General features: G+C 35.3%; 3 protein-coding genes across 17 annotated transcripts in view; 1 reads left to right on the forward strand and 2 right to left on the reverse strand.

Moving 5' to 3' along the window:
• LOC126746168 (rho GTPase-activating protein 21) overlaps positions 1–16,622 on the reverse strand; it is a 176,908-nt gene extending 160,286 nt beyond the window's left edge. For 10 of the 15 annotated variants that reach the window (XM_050454303.1, XM_050454315.1, XM_050454314.1 and 7 more), the window contains exons 1-2: positions 16,396–16,598; positions 6,749–6,811 (exon numbers count right to left, since the gene is read on the reverse strand). In XM_050454303.1, coding sequence (XP_050310260.1) covers positions 6,749–6,802 — 54 coding nt within the window. In that variant the 5' untranslated portion in view covers positions 6,803–6,811; positions 16,396–16,598. Of the gene's footprint in view, positions 1–6,748; positions 6,812–16,395 lie in introns of all 15 variants that reach the window. The other 5 variants (XM_050454304.1, XM_050454302.1, XR_007663802.1 and 2 more) reach the window with 4 other exon arrangements.
• On the forward strand, positions 101–20,013 carry LOC126746182 (post-GPI attachment to proteins factor 3). The gene is made up of 8 exons (XM_050454330.1): positions 101–239; positions 18,486–18,680; positions 18,729–18,880; positions 18,939–19,091; positions 19,146–19,270; positions 19,322–19,461; positions 19,517–19,721; positions 19,780–20,013. The coding sequence occupies exons 2-8, from the start codon at positions 18,539–18,541 to the stop codon at positions 19,853–19,855; spliced, it is 993 nt and encodes a 330-aa protein (XP_050310287.1). The 5' UTR covers positions 101–239; positions 18,486–18,538; the 3' UTR covers positions 19,856–20,013.
• Positions 16,789–18,462, reverse strand: LOC126746179 (uncharacterized). The gene is made up of 5 exons (XM_050454327.1): positions 18,292–18,462; positions 17,930–18,226; positions 17,598–17,878; positions 17,341–17,539; positions 16,789–17,282 (listed from the first exon to the last, which is right to left on the reverse strand). Exons 1-5 carry the CDS (start codon positions 18,356–18,358, stop codon positions 16,822–16,824), a joined length of 1,305 nt encoding a protein of 434 aa, XP_050310284.1. The 5' UTR covers positions 18,359–18,462; the 3' UTR covers positions 16,789–16,821.
• Positions 20,014–20,901: the final 888 nt, after the last annotated feature.

Genomic DNA, 20,901 nt, shown 5'->3' on the forward strand with positions numbered 1-20,901 from the left:
TTTCAAGGTTATATAAACACCTGTCACTTGTCCACCTCGTCATTTGTCAATACGTAATTAATTTCAAAAAATTCCGACTTTTTTTTTTTAGTTTTATTATTCCGGGTCATGGATGAGTTTTCCAAAAATGTTCGTTCAATTTCAATTGGGCAATTTTATTGAATAAGTTCTAAGCAGTTGAAATAATGGTTAATTGGAAGGATTGAAAAATTTTTTTATTCCAGGCAGTTGAGCCATGAGTAAGCAAAAAAATCCAGATTCTTGGTCGATTTTAGGCTAGTTTTAAGACCTTTTAAAATTTTTACATAGCTTAGTCTATTTTTCTTAAAGTCCAGGCAGTTCAGCTTTTTTATTACCGTCAGTTTTAATTTAAATTATTAGTTTTTGTTCCATAAGTCCAGGCAGTTGAGTCATGACTAAATTAAATAATCAGAATTTTCCAAAATTTCAGGCAGTTGAGCTATGGAATTTTTTTTTCACAATTTTTTAAATTTCGGGCAATTTCATTTTAGATCATTTTCTATTAAAAAAAAAACCTTTATCTAAAAAAATCCCTGGAATAATAATATTTTCAATTAAATCTCCAGTAATATTATAACAAAAATATTAAACAAATCAATCGATGATGATACGCCTCTGTTTTTCTAATATTCGACACGCACACAGGCGCACTATGATAGCGCGCTGACCAATAAGAACCGCGTGGGGGGCGGGGCTACCATAGGCGCAGACCAAAATAAATGTTGACTTGTTTAATTAATGTCTCAAAAAGAACGAAATCTGTCCTTATGACTGTACGGCGATTTCCCCATTGTATGTAAAAAAAGCCGTCGTACAACGGGCCGGATTTATACGAAAAGAAATTTCGGACATAAATAATTAAGTGCGACCACGTGGGCCTACCCGGAGAAAGGTCAGAGGGGTCAGTTGATTTTTTCCTTGATAATTCTAGGCGCCATTAATATAATAATCAAAATAGCAAATAACTGTTAATTATCGCGGCAATAAATAACACCGTAACCGATTTGCATAATTACTTTAATCGGCTATAAAAATGATAATAAATTCCCCCCGTCATTATTATTATTATTGTTTATTTAATATCATATTCTAGTTGTATCTGAGTCACCCCGGGACAAATCCCCTTATCCCCGATGACAAATGAGGAAAGCAGTTCAAACAGAGTCCAACCCCTCGTACGATTGCTCTCCCTTATCCTAATTCACCCTCGCATACATAAAATTGCCTCATATAAATGCAAGCGACTCTTATCTGGAATTCCTGGAGGTGCTAAGGAACGCCCGCATGTGTTTGTTTATCTGTGGCACGAGTTAAAAAAAATATACAGCAGCCTCTAAATAGTGGGATAAAAATGTGGGAGTTCATTGACTTGGGCCAATTCCGAAATTTCCTTGTCTACGGACAAACTGCTCTGAGGATCAATCGAGTACTGAATCTGTGAACCGATCTTGTAAACGAAGAAAGACGAAATGTGCAAGAGGCTTCAGGTTCTTAATAGTTTTTGACAAAAAGTTAAATTGGTACGCCATTGGTAAAACAGGCCCATTTGTTTAATAACACGCGGCTTTGGACCAATGAGGCGTCCCTAGAAATTACAAAAAGGAAATATTGAGAATGCCCAGTTAAACCTTGGACCAGAGACAACCAAAGAGACGCGCAATTGTGCGCTATATAGTATTGTGGCGCCACCTTTTATAAGGGAAGAGAGAGACAACGAAATACTGTATCAATATACAAATTAAAGAGCAGGATAAACATTTGTATCTAGCTGCACGTTTCTTTGGTTGTCTCTTGAATTGTGGAAGCTAAAACTCAGGAAATTGCCCGAAATAACAATTCTCTCATATTATCTAGACATCACGTATAATGACATCAGTATAATGACGCCCATGGGATTCCGATCACCCTCAATAAATTGATTCGAAAAATATGTACTTAAGGGCTCGTGCCCGTTGTGTAATACAACCCCCTTTGTGCTCGATCCGTATTATATCAGCTTAAAAGCACTTCGATCGACAAGCGGAGTTCAATGGACCTTCGAACAATTCGTAATTTGGAGATTGAATCGGACAGTCGATCAGTGAAAAACAAGAGGCAACCCACGCCGAATTGATGTTCAAGTTGATAAGAAACAATCTAAAAACCGCTTAGGCGTAAGATTTTATGATGGAATTGCTCCTCCATTTCTATATAGTTGGACTTTTGTGAACTTGTTTGATAAGCCAGAAGCAGAACTCGTGTCACATTTTTTTCTTTTAATTTATGTTGGAGCCCTATAAAGTGAATCGTCCTTTAAGGAACCTTAGACCTTAACTGCCTTTACATTAGACGTCATTCTTCAGGGTAATTTCTCGCTTTTCATAGGGAGTTAAGGTCATTTTTTGCTATTAAAGGGCAGTTAAAACAGACTTTTTTTATCGTTACTTCCAAAGGTTTGAGATCTAATTTGTCATTTCTTCCAGAGAATTGAGTTCTAATTTATCACATTCTTAGGGCAATTGACGTCCAATTTATCGTTTTTTTCAACCGGGATAGGTCTAAATAATCACTTCTTACATGCAATTAAAGTCTTATTTATTGTATTTTACAACTGGTTGACGTCTAAATAATCGCTTATTCTAGGCAATTGAGGTCTAATATATCGCTTCTTCTAGGCAGTTGAGGTCTAATTTATCGTTTTTTTCAACCGGGATAGGTCTAAATAATCGCTTATTCTAGGCAATTGAGGTCTAATCTTTCGTTTATTCTAGGCAGTCGAGGTCTAATTTATTGTATTTTACAACTGGTTGACGTCTAAATAATCGCTTATTCTAGGCAATTGAGGTCTAATTTATCGCTTCTTCCAGGCAGTTGAGGTCTAATTTATCGTTTTTTTCAGCCGGTATAGGTCTAAGTAGTCGTTTCTTCCAGGCAATAAAGGTCTAATTTATCGTTTATTTTAGACAGTCGAGGTCTAATATATCGCTTTTTCCCGGCAGTCGAGGTCTAATTTATTGTATTTTACAACTGGTTGACGTCTAAATAATCGCTTATTCTAGGCAATCGAGGTTTAATATATCGCTTCTTCCCGGCAGTTGAGGTCTAATTTATTATATTTTACAACTGGTGGATGTCTAAAGAGTTGCTTAGTCTAGGCTATTGAGGTCTAAGTTATCGTATCTTCCAGGCAGTTGAGGTCTAATTCATCTGTTTTCCAAGCGATTGAGGTCTAATTTATCGTTTTTTTCAACCGGGATAGGTCTAAATAATCACTTCTTACATGCAATTAAAGTCTAATTTATTGTTTGTTCTAGGCAGTCGAGGTCTAATTTACTGTATTTTACAACTGGTTGACGTCTAACTAGTCGCTTATTCTAGGCAATTGAGGTCTAATTTATCGCTTCTTCCCGGCAGTTGAGGTCTAATTTATTGTATTTTACAACTGGTCGATGTCTAAAGAGTTGCTTAGTCTAGGCTATTGAGGTCTAAGTTATCGTATCTTCCAGGCAGTTGAGGTCTAATTCATCTGTTTTCCAAGCGATTGAGGTCTAATTTATCGTTTTTTTCAACCAGTATAGGTCTAAGTAATCGCTTCTTCCAGGCAATAAAAGTCTAATATATCGTTTATTCGAGGCAATAGAGGTCTAATGTATTGTTTTTGCAACTAATTGACGTCCAAATAGTCTCTTATTCTAGGCAATTGAGGTCTAATATATCGCTTCTTCCAGGCAGTTGAGGTCTAATTTATCCTTCTTTTCAACTGGTATAGATCTAAATAATCGCTTCTTACATGCAATTAAGGCCTAATCTATCATTTATTTTAGACAGTCGAGGTCTAATTTAATGTATTTTACAACTTGTTGACCTCTAAAGAATCGCTTCTTCCAGGCAGTTGAGGTCTAATTTATCGTTTTTTTCAACCGGTATAGGTCTAAATAATCGCTTCTTACATGCAATTAAGGTCTAATTTATCGTTTATTCTAGGCAATCGAGGTCTAATTTAATGTATTTTACAACTTGTTGACCTCTAAAGAATCGCTTCTTCCAGGCAATTGAGGTCTAATATATCGCTTCTTCCAGGCAGTTCAGGTCTAATTTATCGTTTTTTTCAACAGGTGTAGGTCTAAATAATTGCTTTGTCCAGGCAATTGAGGTCTAATCTATCGTTTATTTTAGACAGTCGAGGTCTAATTTATTATATTTTACAACTAGTTGACGTCCAAATAATCAGTTATTCTAGGCAATTGAGGTTTATTATATCGCTTTTTCCGAGCAGTTGAGGTCTAATTTATCGTTTTTTTCAGCCGATATAGGTCTAAGTAATCGCTTCTTCCAGGCAATAAAAGTCTAATTTATCGTTTATTCTAGGCAATCGAGGTCTAATTTATCGTTTTTTTCAGCCGGTATAGGTCTAAGTAGTCGTTTCTTCCAGGCAATAAAGGTCTAATTTATCGTTTATTTTAGACAGTCGAGGTCTAATATATCGCTTCTTCCAGGCAATCGAGGTCTAATATATCGCTTCTTCCAGGCAATCGAGGTCTAATATATCGCTTCTTCCAGGCAGTTGAAGTCTAATTTATTGCTTTTTTACAACTGGTCGATGTCTAAAGAGTTGCTTAGTCTAGGCTATTGAGGTCTAAGTTATCGTATCTTCCAGGCAGTTGAGGTCTAATTCATCTGTTTTCCAAGCGATTGAGGTCTAATTTATCGCTTTTTCTAGGAAACAAAGTTTTTTCTCCAGTGGTTTAAGTCTAATTTGTCGTTTTTTCCCGAGCGATTGATGTCTAATTTATCGCTGCTTTTAGGCCGTTAAGGTCTAATTTATCGTGTCTTCCAAACAATTCCCGGGCCTGAGGTCTAATTTATCGTCTTCTTCCAACCCTGTTGAGGTCTAAAGAATCGCTTATTTCAGATAAATGAGATCTATTTTATCGCTTATTCCAGGTCAAGGAGGTCTAATTTATCGCTACTTCCAGGCAATGAGGTCTAACTTATCGTTTTTTCCAAATACTCAGGGTCTAATTTATCGCTTCTTACAAGCACCCAAGGTCTAATTTATCTTTTCCTCAAGAGAATTATGGTCTAATTTGTCGTTTTTCCTAAGCGGTTTAGGTCTAATTTATCGTATTCTCAAGGCAATTTGAATACAAAAAATTGAAACCATTTTTCACACTCGTTTCGTGTATTTGAGATCCTTCCTCTCCATAAGAACATCCCTATTAAAGTTTCTTCCGAAAAATCGAGTCAACTACGTCATAATTAACCGACTATTTCCAGTTTACTTAGGCCGTTGAAAATCGCATGCGATCTAAATTAAGTCCGTTGATATTTAATTAAATTATATGGTAAATTGCACGGTGAGTTACTACACCTGAATCAATAATAATCGAGGTGCCAATATCCACTACGTTTCGCCATTCCGTTGCAAAATTTAAAACCAGATCGCACCACCCACGTTAATGATACTAATCAAGAGACCCTTGCACGTTTACACGTGCCACCTAATCCGTATCATTAATAATGTAGCTGTATACGCATTGTGCGTGCCTTCATGTATACCAAACAAACCTTATTTTTCTTTAAACACGGTGTATACGGATTAAGACTTCATGTAACCTTGAGTAAAAACATTGGTAGGTACTGAGGATCTAATACTGATTAGACCCCCGTGTAAACGTGGTAACCGCCGGAGCGAATTCAATTCTGATATTGTTCGCTCGCTTTCTAGATGATTATCTTGGCAGCCACCGTTCCTTTATCGTTGCCAAATATTCGCGTTAAAACGTAAAACAATGGCGAAACGATTAAAAAAAACGAAAAAGAAACAACGTGACAACACAATGGCAACGACGACGATTAAACAATCAGGCGACCATTGTGCGTCCGTTTCGGGTCAAAAAAAAAGTTGGTCCTGATAAGACTTTAAAATGCAACATTAAAAGAACCACCTTTCGTTTTAATTATAGGTGTACTGATATTTAAAAGATAAATTATTAGTTTAAAGTAAAAATGTCGGGGACGTCTATGCTGGCCCCGCCCCCGCCTCGTCCTGATTGGCTCGAGGGTGTGCGTTGTCATGGCGACGGGTGTGTTTAGCATTAAGAGTCCAGTGGCGTATCAAGAAAATATTAACTACTATATATGACGTATTTTAAATATTTAAAATTACAAACATAGGTGCGGTCAGTTTCACATCAACGAGGAGTATTCTGTTAAAAGTCCCATAAGCTCGTAAATGTCGCCGTTTATATCATAAACAACTGAAAATTTCTAATTTTACGTATACGCACACGACAAACGACTTTACCGGTTTTATTGAGCATAAAATAATTTTCGAGCACTTAACGGATATTTACGACCGAGATCGGTCGGGTTTCGTCAAAGACAGAAAGTGCCTCGCATAAAAAACTTAATAAGCTTGAATTATGGGGTCTTGATATAATATGCGAGAGAGAGAGAGAGAGAGGTTATCGAACTAAATGATTATATAAAAATAATTGGTCTAAAGGACTTTTAAGGGCAATAAGCAAGAGAAAACTGAAATGCTCCCTTGTTAATGGCGTTCGGAAATAATCGGAGGAGCGACACGTAATCCCCGGAATTAAGCAGATAGACACGATCGCGGATGTTTATACAAAAGAATGAGGCGAGAAACACAACGACCGTCTTATAACATTCATTTGTTTCGGCTTCAATGGAACTCGAATGTCACATTTGACACCCACCACGTGTTAAAATTAACGTTTACCTGAGTGTTATGGGCGCTCGGTACGTCCGCTTGTGGATCGTCATTTTCTTCCATTGGTGTTATCTGAAACAATTTCGAGAAAAAAAAATCAGTTATAGATGTTTGAATTTATGTAGAAATTATAGGGAATTTTGCGCTGAGTAAAATGAGCCTAAACACTATAGGGTTATCTCTGTTCGTTGTTGAGATATTCAGGTTTGAATGAGACAGTTCCGGCTCGAAGGACCAAATGTTCATGAGTTTTCGGTTGAAATCTCTTAAAGTATTGAAAATAGAGGAAAATTGGAAAAGCTAAAAAGTGTGTGTTTTTGGAAAATTTATGCAATTTTCTCAAATTTTTTTTACGACATTGGTTTTTTTAAATAATTAATTATGGGAAATAATAGAGAATTCTACGCTGATTAAAATGAGCCCAAACACCATATGGATGTCTCTATCCGTTTTCGAGATATTGACGTTTGATTGCTAAAAATCCGGCTCGAAGGACCAAATGTTGTTAAAGATTTTTGGCAAATATCTCCTAAAGTAATAAAAATAGAGAAAAATTGCAAAAGATAAAAAGTGTATATTTTTGGATGATTTGTACAATAAAAATAAAATTTTCAATTTTTCGAAATTTTTTTGAGAACCTAAAATTTTTGTATAATTAGTTAAAATAAATAACAGAAAAATGTTTGCTGAGTAAAATGAGCCCAAACACTATGGGGTTATCTCTATTCGTTGCTAAGATATTGACGTTTGAATTGCCAAAATCCGGCTCGAAGGACCAAATGTTGTTAAAGATTTTTGGCAAATATCTCCTAAAGTAGTAAAAATAGAGAAAAATTTCAAAAGATAAAAAGTGTATATTTTTCGATAGTCTATACGCTAAAAATCAAATTTTGTATTTTTTTCAATTTTTTTGGACGACCTTGAATTTTTGCAAAGTTAGTTAGAAAGGGTCATAGAGAACTTTGCGCTGAATAAAATAAGCCCAAACACTATAGGGTTTACTTTATTCATTACTGAGATATAGACATTTGAGTGCCAGAAATCCGGCTCGAGGGACCAAATGTTGCTAAAGTTTTTAGGAAATATCTCCTAAACTACTGAAGATAGAGAAAAATTGCAAAAAACAAAAAGTGTGTATCTTTTTATAATCTATGCAATAAAAATAAAATTTTGTATTTCTTACCAAATTTTTTGGACAACCATGGATTTTTAAACAATTAATTAGAATAAATAATAGAGAAATTTGCGCCGAGTAAAATGAGCCCAAACACTATGGGGTTATCTCTATTCGTTGCTAAGATATTGACGTTTGAATTGCCAAAATCCGGCTCGAAGGACCAAATGTTGTTAAAGATTTTTGGCAAATATCTCCTAAAGTAATAAAAATAGAGAAAAATTGCAAAAGATAAAAAGTGTATATTTTTGGATGATTTGTACAATAAAAATAAAATTTTCAATTTTTCGAAATTTTTTTGAGAACCTAAAATTTTTGTATAATTAGTTAAAATAAATAACAGAAAAATGTTTGCTGAGTAAAATGAGCCCAAACACTATGGGGTTATCTCTATTCGTTGCTAAGATATTGACGTTTGAATTGCCAAAATCCGGCTCGAAGGACCAAATGTTGTTAAAGATTTTTGGCAAATATCTCCTAAAGTAGTAAAAATAGAGAAAAATTTCAAAAGATAAAAAGTGTATATTTTTCGATAGTCTATACGCTAAAAATCAAATTTTGTATTTTTTTCAATTTTTTTGGACAACCTCGAATTTTTGCTAAATTAGTTAGAAAGGGTCATAGAGAACTTTGCGCTGAATAAAATAAGCCCAAACACTATAGGGTTAACTTTATTCATTACTGAGATATAGACATTTGAGTGCCAGAAATCCGGCTCGAGGGACCAAATGTTTGCTAAAGTTTTCGGCTAATATCTCCTAAAGTATTAAAAATAGGGAAAAATCTCGAAAGATAAAAAGTGAATATTTTTGGGCATACCATCAGATAAAAATTAAATTTTGTATTTTTTCCAAAATTTTTTAGACAACCTTGGATTTTTGTATACTTATATAGAGATATTACGCTGATTGAAATGAGCGTAAAATGTTCTAAATGCAAAACCCCTAAACGCAAAAAATCCGGCTCGAAGGACCAAATGTTGGTAAAGCTTTTAACAAATAGTAAAGATTGAGAGAACTCAGTGGCGTACCACGACACAATACCTTCAAAACATCACATTAAATTCCTCTCGGTACTTTATTAGCACATAATTATCGAGCTAAAGTTCCATAAAACTTTCTCCTTTAGGTAATTCGAACTCCTTTATGTGTTGGTTTTTAATTAAGAGTGCGAATAATGACGCGATTATGCACCTATTGGGAGCTTAATGACGCGGATATGAAAGCAAAATAGAAACTGATACGTAACGCCAATAAAATCCCGTAATTCCTTGAAAATTGGTTTAATTAATAATGACTTATTTTATTCTCTGTTACATTCAATTGTTCTATTTAAGTCGAAAATGTGTTTAAAAGATTAAAACTAAGAGAGCGCGACTAGGTCACCGAAAAGAACGCTTGAAATTTTCTTTCGTTAGTACAGTTCTGATAGGCTTATCATCGAACAATTCACACATTACATAAAAAAAATTAAAGGAAATTTATTGGTGAATAAAATAAGCCCAAACACGATAGGGTTATCTGTGTAACATCTTTGTTAAAAATGAAAATCAAGTGGTCGAGTGACACCTCTTTTCTTGCTAGTTTCTCCTCAGAAATCGACTGGTGAAATCCAAATTTTTATATCTAAAGCCGTTTTTCCAAAAAACGCAAATTCTTTAAAACTCAAAATAAGTTGGTCGAGTGACACCTCGTTTCTTGCTAATTTTTGCTCAAAAATCTTTTGGTGAAATCCAAATTTTGATATCTTAAACCGTTTTCCCAAAAAACGCAATTTCTTTAAAACTCAAAATAAGTTGGTCGAGTGACACCTCTTTTCTTGCTAATTTTTCCTCAGAAATCGACTGGTGAAGTCCAAATTTTGATATCTTTAACCGTTTTCCAAAAAACGCAACTTCTTTAAAACTCAAAATATCTTGGTCGAGTGACACCTCTTTTCTTGCTAATTTTTCCTCAAAAATCGACTGGTGAAATCCAAATTTTGATATCTAAAGCCGTTTTCCCAAAAAACGCAACTTCTTTAAAACTCAAAATAAGGTGGTCGAGTGACATCTCTTTTCTTGCTAATTTTTCCTCAAAAATCGACTGGTGGAATCCAAATTTTGATATCTTTAACAGTTTTCCCAAAAAACGCAACTTCTTTAAAACTCAAAATATCTTGGTCGAGTGACATCTCTTTTCTTGCTAATTTTTTCTCAGAAATTGATTGGTGAAGTCCAAATTTTGATATCTAAAGCAGTTTTTCCAAAAACTCAACTTTCTTAAAACTCAAAATAAAGTGGTCGAGTGACACCTCTTTTCTTGCTAATTTTTCCTCAGAAATCGACTGGTGAAATCCAATTTTTGATATCTAAAGCCGTTTTCCCAAAAAACGCAATTTCTTTAAAACTCAAAATAAGGTGGTCGAGTGACACCTCTTTTCTTGCAAATTTTTGCTCAAAAAACGACTGGTGCAATCAAAATATTGACATCTATAACCATATCTCTAAGGTGACTATTTGACAAAAGGGCGGGGTCGTTAACTTGGCGTCTAAACGTGCCCCGTTATAAGCGAGATCGGGTCATTAAATAATGGATTCGACGGGCTGTCGTGACTAATGACATCCATTTGGCGAATATAGGACGACAATAAACGATCGTCGTCGCGCAAAAATATATATAACCAGGCCACATTGATTTCTATGGCCGGCTGACAATAATTATTTATCGCCGGTTCGATATTGAATACAAACCGACCGGTTTATTGTCAAGAGTCGATTTGTATGGACGAGAAAAAAAATACAATATAATAGTTTATAACGGAGCTTGCGCACCTCGGTGTGTATATAAAAAAGAAAGTTACCATGGACCGAAAACATTTCACCGAATGTCGCAACCGAAAAGTACATTGTTATTGTTTTACCGATCGCGGATTAACTTTTCAGATCGATTAAGATCTTTGAAAGGTGCTAAAACGGAGATTACATCTTAAGCTGGATTAACGGTTGCCTATGTGGAAGTTGCTTTCACCAAAGCAATTAGATAGAGGAATAATTGCCAACGAGTTATTTTATTTTTAAATACCCGGCTCGAAGGACCATTGAAATTAAACGTTAGAGACGTAAAATGGACAGGAGTGGGGTTTTTTGGGAAAACGGTTTCAGGTATGAAAATTTTGACTTCACCAGTCGATTTTTGAGGAAAAATTAGCAAGAAAAGAGATGTCACTCGAGCACCTTATTTTGAGTTTTAAGAAAGTTGCGTTTTTTGGGAAAACGGTTAAAGATATCAAAATTTGGATTTCACCAGTCGATTTCTGAGGAAAAATTAGCAAGAAAAGAGATGTCACTCGACCAACTTATTTTGAGTTTTAAAGAAGTTGCGTTTTTTGGGAGAACGGTTGTAGACATCAAAATTTGGACTTCACCAGTCGATTTCTGAGCAAAAATTAACAAGAAAAGAGCTGTCACTCGACCAACTTATTTTGAGTTTTAAAGAAGTTGCATTTTTTGGGAAAACCGTTAAAGATATCAAAATTTTGATTTCACCAGTCGATTTCTGAGGAAAAATTAGCAAGAAAAGAGGTGTCACTCGACCAACTTATTTTGAGTTTTAAAGAAGTTGCGTTTTTTGGGAGAACGGCTGTAGATATCAAAATTTTGACTTCGCCAATCGGTTTCTGAGCAAAAATCAGCAAGAAAAGAGGTGTCACTCGACCACCTTATTTTCAGTTTTAAGAAAGTTGCATTTTCTGGGAAAACGGTAACAGATATCAACATTTTAACTTCACCAATTCAAACGTCAGCGACACACTCATTTTACTCAACGCAAGATTCCCCATTACTAATTAAACAATTTATTCGTTCATACTTTTTGCAGTAAACCAAAAACCCCTAAAAGCACTGGCACTTATAATAACGTCCCTCAATCAAAGACGTGCACTCCACTCTACACTGGGCCACGGTCAATACTGACTCCCAGCCCCATTAATTGAGACAGATTTAATAATAGACCCGCCATTTTAACAAATTCCAATATAAACCAACGGACAAGTTAACTATCGCAGGCAGTACAAACAAAAGATTTTTTCTGTCCAGAGTTTGTTTATACGGAATCAAACGAAACGCGTACTTAATATCACTCGATGGGGCCCACTTAATCTCTAGGAGAAATGAATGTGATTGGAGCGGTATCATCTGCAAACAGTCAGATAATGGTTTTATAGTAATCCGGCTCGAAGGGCCCATATATGGGTAATTTATGCCACGGGTCTAAATTTCTCATTTAATCTAATTTAAAAAACAAAATCAAGGATTTCTACTTATTGATGTCCCAATAAACTTTTAACTATTATACTCTATTATGCGTGAAGTGGGCGTTTATGATAGAGCAGGTGTTTGCAGTCGTCAACTGTTTCAGTGACGTCACCCAAGAGAGAGAAAGAAAGAGAGAGAGAAAAAATCAGTTTGATCAGTTTTATTTTTAACATTAAGTGGTGCATCCAATTGGCAACCGGGTCCGTAATCGTGATAATAAAATCGCACTTCTGGTTTGTTTACGAATTAACAACACATGGCGCAATGTCAAAAAATTGACCCGATGATCTACTCCCACGCCAATTTCATCCGTTTTTGCAGCAATTTTCCTTCTTTTATAATTTCCGATCGTGCAGTTTGCATTATCATCCGTTCGGTCATTTTTAAGCGAAAACTGACGCCATTTTGAAAAAAAAAACTTTAGTCGGCGGATAGGGATATCCGGTCTGAAAATAAGTACCATCATGGTACTTCTCGCTGCTACCATAACGAACGTTACGTACAGTAATAAATTATATATTTTCCACGGTCTACTATATATTTATTATAAAATATTAAGCCATTCTCTTGGGCGATTAATGTGAATTAATAAGAAAAATTATTAGGCTGATTAAAATGAGCTCAAACACTATATGGTTATCCCTATTGGTTGCTGAGATATTGACGTTTGAATGGCAAAAATCCGGCTCGAAGGACCAAATGTTGTCAAGGTTTTTGACAAATATCTCCTGAAGTAGTAGAGTTAGAGAAAAATTACAAAGGCTAAAAATTGCGTATTTTCGGAGAATCTGTGCGACAAAAATAAAATTTTGTATTTTTTCCAAAATTTGTTGGAATTTTGCATAATTAGTTATAAAGAATAACAGAAAATTTCGCGCTGAGTAAAATAAGCCCAAACACTTTAGGGTTATCTCTATTGGTTGCTGAGATATTGACGTTTGAATGGCAAAAATCCGGCTCGAAGGACCAAATGTTGTCAAGGTTTTTAACAAATATCTCCTAAAGTAGTAGAGATAGAGAAAAATTACAAAGGCTAAAAATTGCGTATTTTCGGAGAATCTGTGCGATAAAAATAAAATTTTGTATTTTTTTCAAAATTTTTTGCACACCTTAGAATGTTTGCATAATTAGTTATAAAGAATAATAGAAAATTTCGGGCTGAGTAAAATAAGTCCAAACACTATAGGGTTATCTCTATTGGTTGCTGAGATATTGACGTTTGAATGGCAGAAATCCGGCTCGAAGGACCAAATGTTGTCAAGATTTTTGACAAATATCTCCTAAAGTAGTAGAGATAGAGAAAAATTACAAAGGCTAAAAATTGCGTATTTTCGGAGAATCTGTGCGATAAAAATAAAATTTTGTATTTTTTTCAAAATTTTTTGCACACCTTAGAATGTTTGCATAATTAGTTATAAAGAATAATAGAAAATTTCGCGCTGAGTAAAATAAGCCCAAACACTATAGGGTTGTCTCTATTGGTTGCTGAGATTTTGACGTTTGTATGGCAAAAATCCGGCTCGAAGGACCAAATGTTGTCAAGGTTTTTGACAAATATCTCCCAAAGTAGTAGAGATAGAGAAAAATTACAAAGGCTAAAAATTGTGTATTTTCGGAGAATCTATGCGATAAAAATAAAATTTTGTATTTTTTTCAAAATTTTTTGCACACCTTAGAATGTTTGCATAATTAGTTATAAAGAATAATAGAAAATTTCGCGCTGAGTAAAATAAGCCCAAACACTATATGGTTATCTCTATTGGTTGCTGAGATATTGACGTTTGAATGGCAAAAATCCGGCTCGAAGGACCAAATGTTGTCAAGGTTTTTGACAAATATCTCCTGAAGTAGTAGAGATAGAGAAAAATTACAAAGGCTAAAAATTGTGTATTTTCGGAGAATCTATGCGATAAAAATAAAATTTTGTATTTTTCCCTACATTTTAGGCACAACCTTGGATTTTTGCATAATTAATTACAAAGAATAACAAGAGAATTCTGCACTGATTAAAAAGAGCTCAAACACTATTTGGTTACCTCATTTGAATGCTAAAAATCCGGCTCGAAGGACCAATGTTTCAATTTTCATACGGCCACCATCTTGAAAAAACCATTGGAAATAACCGAATCGAAGGACCAAATGTTGACCTCCTAAGCGAAATGATAAATGAATCCACACGTTAGATTGTTATGAAAATCAAAAACAAATGACTCTACTACATCTAATCTCCGTGTAAAATTGAAACTAATGAGGGTCATTAGAGGCGTCATCTTCTATTTCGGGAGAGCCACTGTAATTTTACGTATGATGATGGGCTTAAGCCCACATAACAAGAAGAAGCGATACATAACCTGGGTTATAGAAATCTTTGGTTAATCTTTGTTTAAATCAGCTTAACCCAGTTCATAAAGTAATGGGGGGCACCATCAAAGTTTCAATTGCCTTCATTGTTAAATGGCTCGGGGCTAATATTTGACAATGATTAATTGATTTTTTTTCATTCGCTTATGGTGTTTTGCAACTGTGTGTTGAGTTAATTACACATGGAAATCTAATAGTAATAAGCCACTTTCAATTCGAGACCCTAAATCATAAAACACATTTTTCCGATGCTTTCAAACCCCAGGTGTTTTTTATTTTTTAATTATGACTATCAACAAAGCACGCGTTTGTTATTATAAGATCAAGGCCACCCGATTTGTTAAACAACAAAGCACTATACAAGGATATTTTGTTCTATGATAGGATTTATTGGAACTGTGTGCTGGATGGGTCAAGGTTTTCCTTACAAACATTCTTAGAAGATGTCATCCACATGTAACAGGATCTTGAGGACACTGGCTACAAAAATCACTAAATACAGCAGGGAAATGACTCATGCCTATTGTTTATATAGGTAAAACTAATAGGGAAAAATTTTGTTTATCAAGTCGAATCGAAACTAACCCCACTTTTTTGACAACTGTCTAACATCAACCCCCTTATTGTCATAACATAACCTTATTTATCTCCGGATCATGTTGATCTTGAGAAACTAAAGCACAACAAGGAAATGACTCATACTTACTGTCTACACAAGTGAAACTCTTTGTGAAAACTTTGTATATTATGTCAATCAAACCTAACCTCACTTCTTCGACAACTGTCACACATCAATTAGGAGAACATAACCTCATTTTGACATCCGATGATTTTTTCAAAATTCTTCCATCGGGGACAATATGTAACATGATCTTGAGGATACTGAAAAACACTCACACTAATTAGACCAGGAAAAGTGACTCACACTTTTTGTTTACACAGGTTGGATGGATGTGACTGATGGCTCGCTATTTTTACATAATTAAAATTAGAACAATAAGCGCAATACAGTCAGTCATCGGGCTAGAGAAAAAAAAATACATCAACTATGATCGAGGTTAACCCGCTGCTTGTTATGAGATAGCAATTAATTTCTTCTTGTCGATTAGGTTTTTAAGTGAAAAAATTGATTGGGTACCAGTAAGTGTGACAATAATAATCTATGTTCTAACAGGTTTTATTAGATATTGCCTGTCATAATAAAATTTCAACACAAGTCTATAGTATATTTTTGTTATGAGTTACAACTTAACAAGTCAACTTGGTATTGTTGGCTCGAGAGGGATGCTTGGAAGATACTTTTTTTGTTCTAGTAAATTAATAAGAAGATTACAGGCTAAGGGCTCTAATAATCACAGTACTCGAACCTAACATCTTATTGTGAACAAAATACACGGTTGTAAATAAAGAGAAACCATAAGCTATTGTTACTAAGGTCCCAAACATGACACCCGAGTCATTAAAATGTAGGTTCCTTTGATAATAAAGCTATTTTAAATAAAACACACCTGTTTACTATCCAATTTATGATTGTAATACATACATATTAAAATAGTGATTACGAATACTAAGGGAACAAGGGAGACCACATCGTGAACCTCACAAACTGTGTAACTTGTGATTGCTGTTATTGACATTGTATTTGTCATGTTGTGTACAAAAACAACAAACTTGTAACAGGCTGTTACAAGTAACCTGCTTGTGTTGAATAAGGGGAAATAGACTGAATTTTACACCTAGCATAAGTGTGTAATTACCCAGAACATAACCAAAGAATCACCTTTTTTTTTTATTCCACCAATAATAACTACTGTTATGGTAACTCACCAAAACAGCTAGTTTCCAGTCGAATCCGCGTCCATAACCTGCGGGGCGTAGCACTGAAAAATCCACAGGAAAAGTGACACCCGCGCCCCCCGTTACTCCCGAGTTAAGTTTAGGGGAAAATGCGGAAAAACTATCGACGGTTTTTCCAGGTCCGTGCGAAGAAAACACACGCACGCACACAACACATACGTTAGTAGCAACCGAACGCGATTTTCTGTGTGCGATTGGTGAACTTTGCGGAGCGACAATTTAAACCCTGGCGGTCAATTGCGGAACCGCTGGCAGTGCGGCGAGCGACATCTATCATAGGAATCTGCTTTTTTCGAGTTTAAAGCCATCTATTGAGTAAACTGTGCACTCAGGTTTAGATCCAATTTAAAAAAAATATATATATATAATAAACTCGGTTTTATTATCAAAATATTATTAACTCAAATTATTTTTCTTCTTGGGGTTATTATACTTCTTCCTCTTCTTCTTAGAGAAAGGGGTTTTCAATTCCTTGACCGAGCTCATTTTTCGCCAAATGGGGCCCTTTTTACCTTCTCCCTTGTTTGCTTGTTTTTTCAACACTTTGCTGGCCCACGTTTGATGTTGCACCATAACTGAATTTACACTCATGTCCTTGTTGTGAATTCGAGGCCGTGAAAGGTCGATAACTTCCTCATTAATGATCTGTTTCAAGGATTTCTTCTTTGGTTTCTTTGGTACTGTCCCGCAATATTGCACCTCTTCTCCCACATCAATATCCTCCTCAATAATCACTGAATCCAAGTGACTCCTTTTCTTATCACTTTTAGTTTCACCCAAAAATACTACACTGTCCTGCAACTTATTCGATTCATCTTCGGAGGAAACCAACAATCCTTCCTCCGCAACTAATTCAACTGGAAAAAAAAATTGTATTACCACATAACCATTATAAATGTTCGAAACACAACTCACCCACATCCTCACAATTATTACTCAAAACATCTTTTATAGGTGCCAACTTTTGAAAATCCTTGGCAATCCTCTTATCTTCATCGTCAATCATGATGTACTCCTCCCAAAACATCACGTCTTCATCCTCTTCCTCCATCAAATTCATAAAATCAACTGTGCTAGGCTCAAACGTTAAATCAACACACTCCTCCTCGTAAACCTTAAACAACCCCATCATAACTTAAATTTCACAAAAAAATCCTCACTATAGTACTAACCCATAAAACCTCTAGCCACACTTTTAAGTCTTTTGGTAAGAACTGATCCTTAGGAAGCCAATTGGGGCCATCGTTTTTTAACTGTTGTGAGTACGGTAGCAGTTTAGCGTATAAGTCGCAAACGAATTTCGTTTTAAACTTAATTAGAATAGAGAGTCGGGATACTAAGGAGAACACTATGAAAAATAGGTTCCAGAAGTGCCCTATGTACAGCCGCTGATTGATTTCTGCACATACTTGCAGGCAAGTCTCATAGCTTTTAACAAAAACTTTTGCCAAGCCTAAAATGACTTGTGAAGCCATCTGTTTATAATTAAACTATTTACAAGTACCTTGTAACTTAACGAGAATATAATCCAACATATTCTTTGTAGGAAGGTAAGTGGTGGATTCATATTTCTGAGGAACCATAGACAAAAAAATCTTGAGCTGTTTACCGACATTAATCTCATAACATTTCTCCAAGTGCCTCTTAAGTTTTTCCAACAATTTAAAGTCCTTGGAGCTTCGAAACTTCATTTTCATTCTATAAATGATTCGGCACAGCAAGGAGATCTCAGTGTTCCACAAGTTGTCGTTCGTAAAGTGCTCCAGGCCATAATGTAGGGCATTACGGAGTTTCGTTAAATCTAAAATGGGGGTGTAAAGTGATTGGCATTGTTGGGGTAGTTTTTTGTTACGCAAGGGGGCTCACCAAGATTTTTATTTGGGGCCTTATAAGTGTTTAAAGGGGGACGGTCTGACAGCTTTTGGTTCCACATGATCACATGCCTATAAAAACTCACTTTCTATGAATACTTTTCTCTTTTATGCTTTATTTTTATTATAACCCCAAACTGCCCTAACCCCACTTTATCAAGTATATAACCTCACTTTTTCTTTTGACAGCTGTCAAACAACCAGCTTGTTAACCTAACATAACCATACTTCATCAGCTGATTATGTTGTCAAATATGCCCATAAAACTTCTTCCAGTAATTACTTTCCTGGTATTTTTTAAAACCGTATGGGCCTCTATCGGGGACAGATCCCCGCATTATGAACGTTGCGTGTACAACTGCCGCACGGCAAATTGTTCAGAAGGTACGTTTACACAGCAAGCACAATCCATCATTAAAAACCCGGTTTTAGATGGCGAGGGGTTTGTCTCTGGGTATAAACAGCCCCTGCACTTGAAACTGACGGCGTGGTCCTGCCTGGACGAGTGCCGGTACAATTGTATGTGGGAAACGGTCGATTCTTTTCATAAACGTAACTGGAAAACGCCACAGTTTCATGGAAAAGTATTCTAATCCTCGAGTTCTTGGAACATTATATTTGACATGAAAATGTGTGTTACAGTGGCCCTTTATAAGATTCTTGGGCATACAGGAGCCTGCCTCCGTAATGTTCTCGTTGCTGAACTTGTTTGCTCATTTGATAATGATCAGGAAGTTTAATAAGTTTGTCCGGCCCGACAGTCCCTTGTATTGGTTATGGTTCGTTTATTGTGTGGTAAGTTTTATTGGTTTAATTGCCTTATTTGTGTACATATTTTTTTTTATGAAGGTGTGTTGTCATGCCTGGCTCTGGTCGGCCATATTCCACACCAGAGACTTTCCTATTACAGAGCTTTTTGACTACTCATGTGCCTTTTCTATTGTTCTCGTTAACTGTTATGTTATGTCTGTTAGGTAAGTTGAAAGAATTGATTTTAATTGGTGCTAATAAGGTTTTTTTTAAAGGGTTCTAAGGTATTTTTTGAACCGTTCATTACTTATGGCCCTGACAGTGTCTTTCTTGGCATTTTTCATCAGCCATACCGCTTATTTGAGCATGGGAAAGTTCGATTATGACTATAATATGAAGCTTAACATCATTGTTGGTAAGGGGGTTATATAAAGGGTTGAGGGTCAGTGTGAAATTCAAATTGTTTTTAGGTACATTTACTGCACTTTGCTGGTTTTTGTGGTGTGTAATACACAAGAACCGCCAACCATATGTTTGGAAGTGCACCCTCTATGTTACCCTGGCCGGGTTGGTCCTTTTATTGGAACTCATTGACCAGCCACCCATTTTTTATATTTTTGACTATCATTCTTTGTGGCATTTAGCTACTGCTCCCTTAGTCTTTATAGTCTATAGGCAAGTGTTAAATAAAATTGTTCAATATATATTTTTTTTAATTAAACTTTTTTTTTAGCTTCGCCATTGACGACTGCAGGTACCTGCGGAAGACCGAGACCCAAATGAGGGAGGACAAAGTGAAAAATCGGTGAAAATCGCTTAAGAAAATCGTTAAAAAGAAATTCGGTTTTCTTAAGGTGCCTCACGAGTACGTCGGACGTTGCCGGAAGTTCTTTGTGGGACATGTTTTCGGATGTAATAACCAAAAATAAATAAATTATGTATTTAATATATTCGATTACGGAAAGATGATGAGTGTTTTTTTATATGAAGAAGGTCCTTACAAGTTTTTTTGTAATTGCAACCGTTTTGGAGTTTGTTTTTTGGTGATTTGAAAAAAAAACGTGATATTATCAAAGGCCTTACAAAAATCCAAATATCTCGAAAACTCTTGTAACGATTTTCTTGGTTTTAGTTTCATATGAAAGCTGGTGAGTTTCTTTACCAAAAAGGTGCTTACAAGTTTTTTTGTAGATACAACTGTTTTGGAGTTATTGAGTAGTTTTTCCGGTGTATTAAAAAAATCGTGTTACTGTCAAAGGCCTTACAAAAATCCAAATATCTCGAAAACCCTTATAACGATTTTATTGGTTTTGGTTTTATATGAAAGCTGGTGAGTTTCTTCACAAAAGAGGTCCTTTAAAGTTTCTTTATAAATACAACTGTTTTGGAGTTATTGAGTAGTTCTTGCAAAAAATCGTGATACTGTCAAAGCCCTTACAGAAATCGAAATATCTTAATAATTATTGCAGCGATTTTATTGATTTTAATTTCATATGAAAGGTGATAAGTTTCTTTAAGAAAAAGGTTCTTACAAACTTTCTTGTAGATACAACTGCTTTGGAGTTATTGAGTAGTTTTTCAGGTGCATTAAAAAAATCGTGTTACTGTCAAAGGCCTTACAAAAATCCAAATATCTCGAAAACCCTTATAACGATTTTATTGGTTTTGGTTTCATAGGAAAGCTGATGAGTTTCTGTAATAAAAAGGTCATTAGCAGTTTCCTTGTAAATATAATCGTTTTGGAGGTATTGAGTAGGTTTTCCGGTGCATTAAAAAAAACGTGATGCTGTCAAAGCCCTTACAAAAATCCAAATATCTCAAAAATTCTTATAACGATTTCATTGGTTTTAGTTTC

The sequence above is a fragment of the Anthonomus grandis genome, chromosome 17 (genome assembly GCF_022605725.1).
Source record: "Anthonomus grandis grandis chromosome 17, icAntGran1.3, whole genome shotgun sequence".
NCBI lineage: Eukaryota > Metazoa > Arthropoda > Insecta > Coleoptera > Curculionidae > Anthonomus > Anthonomus grandis.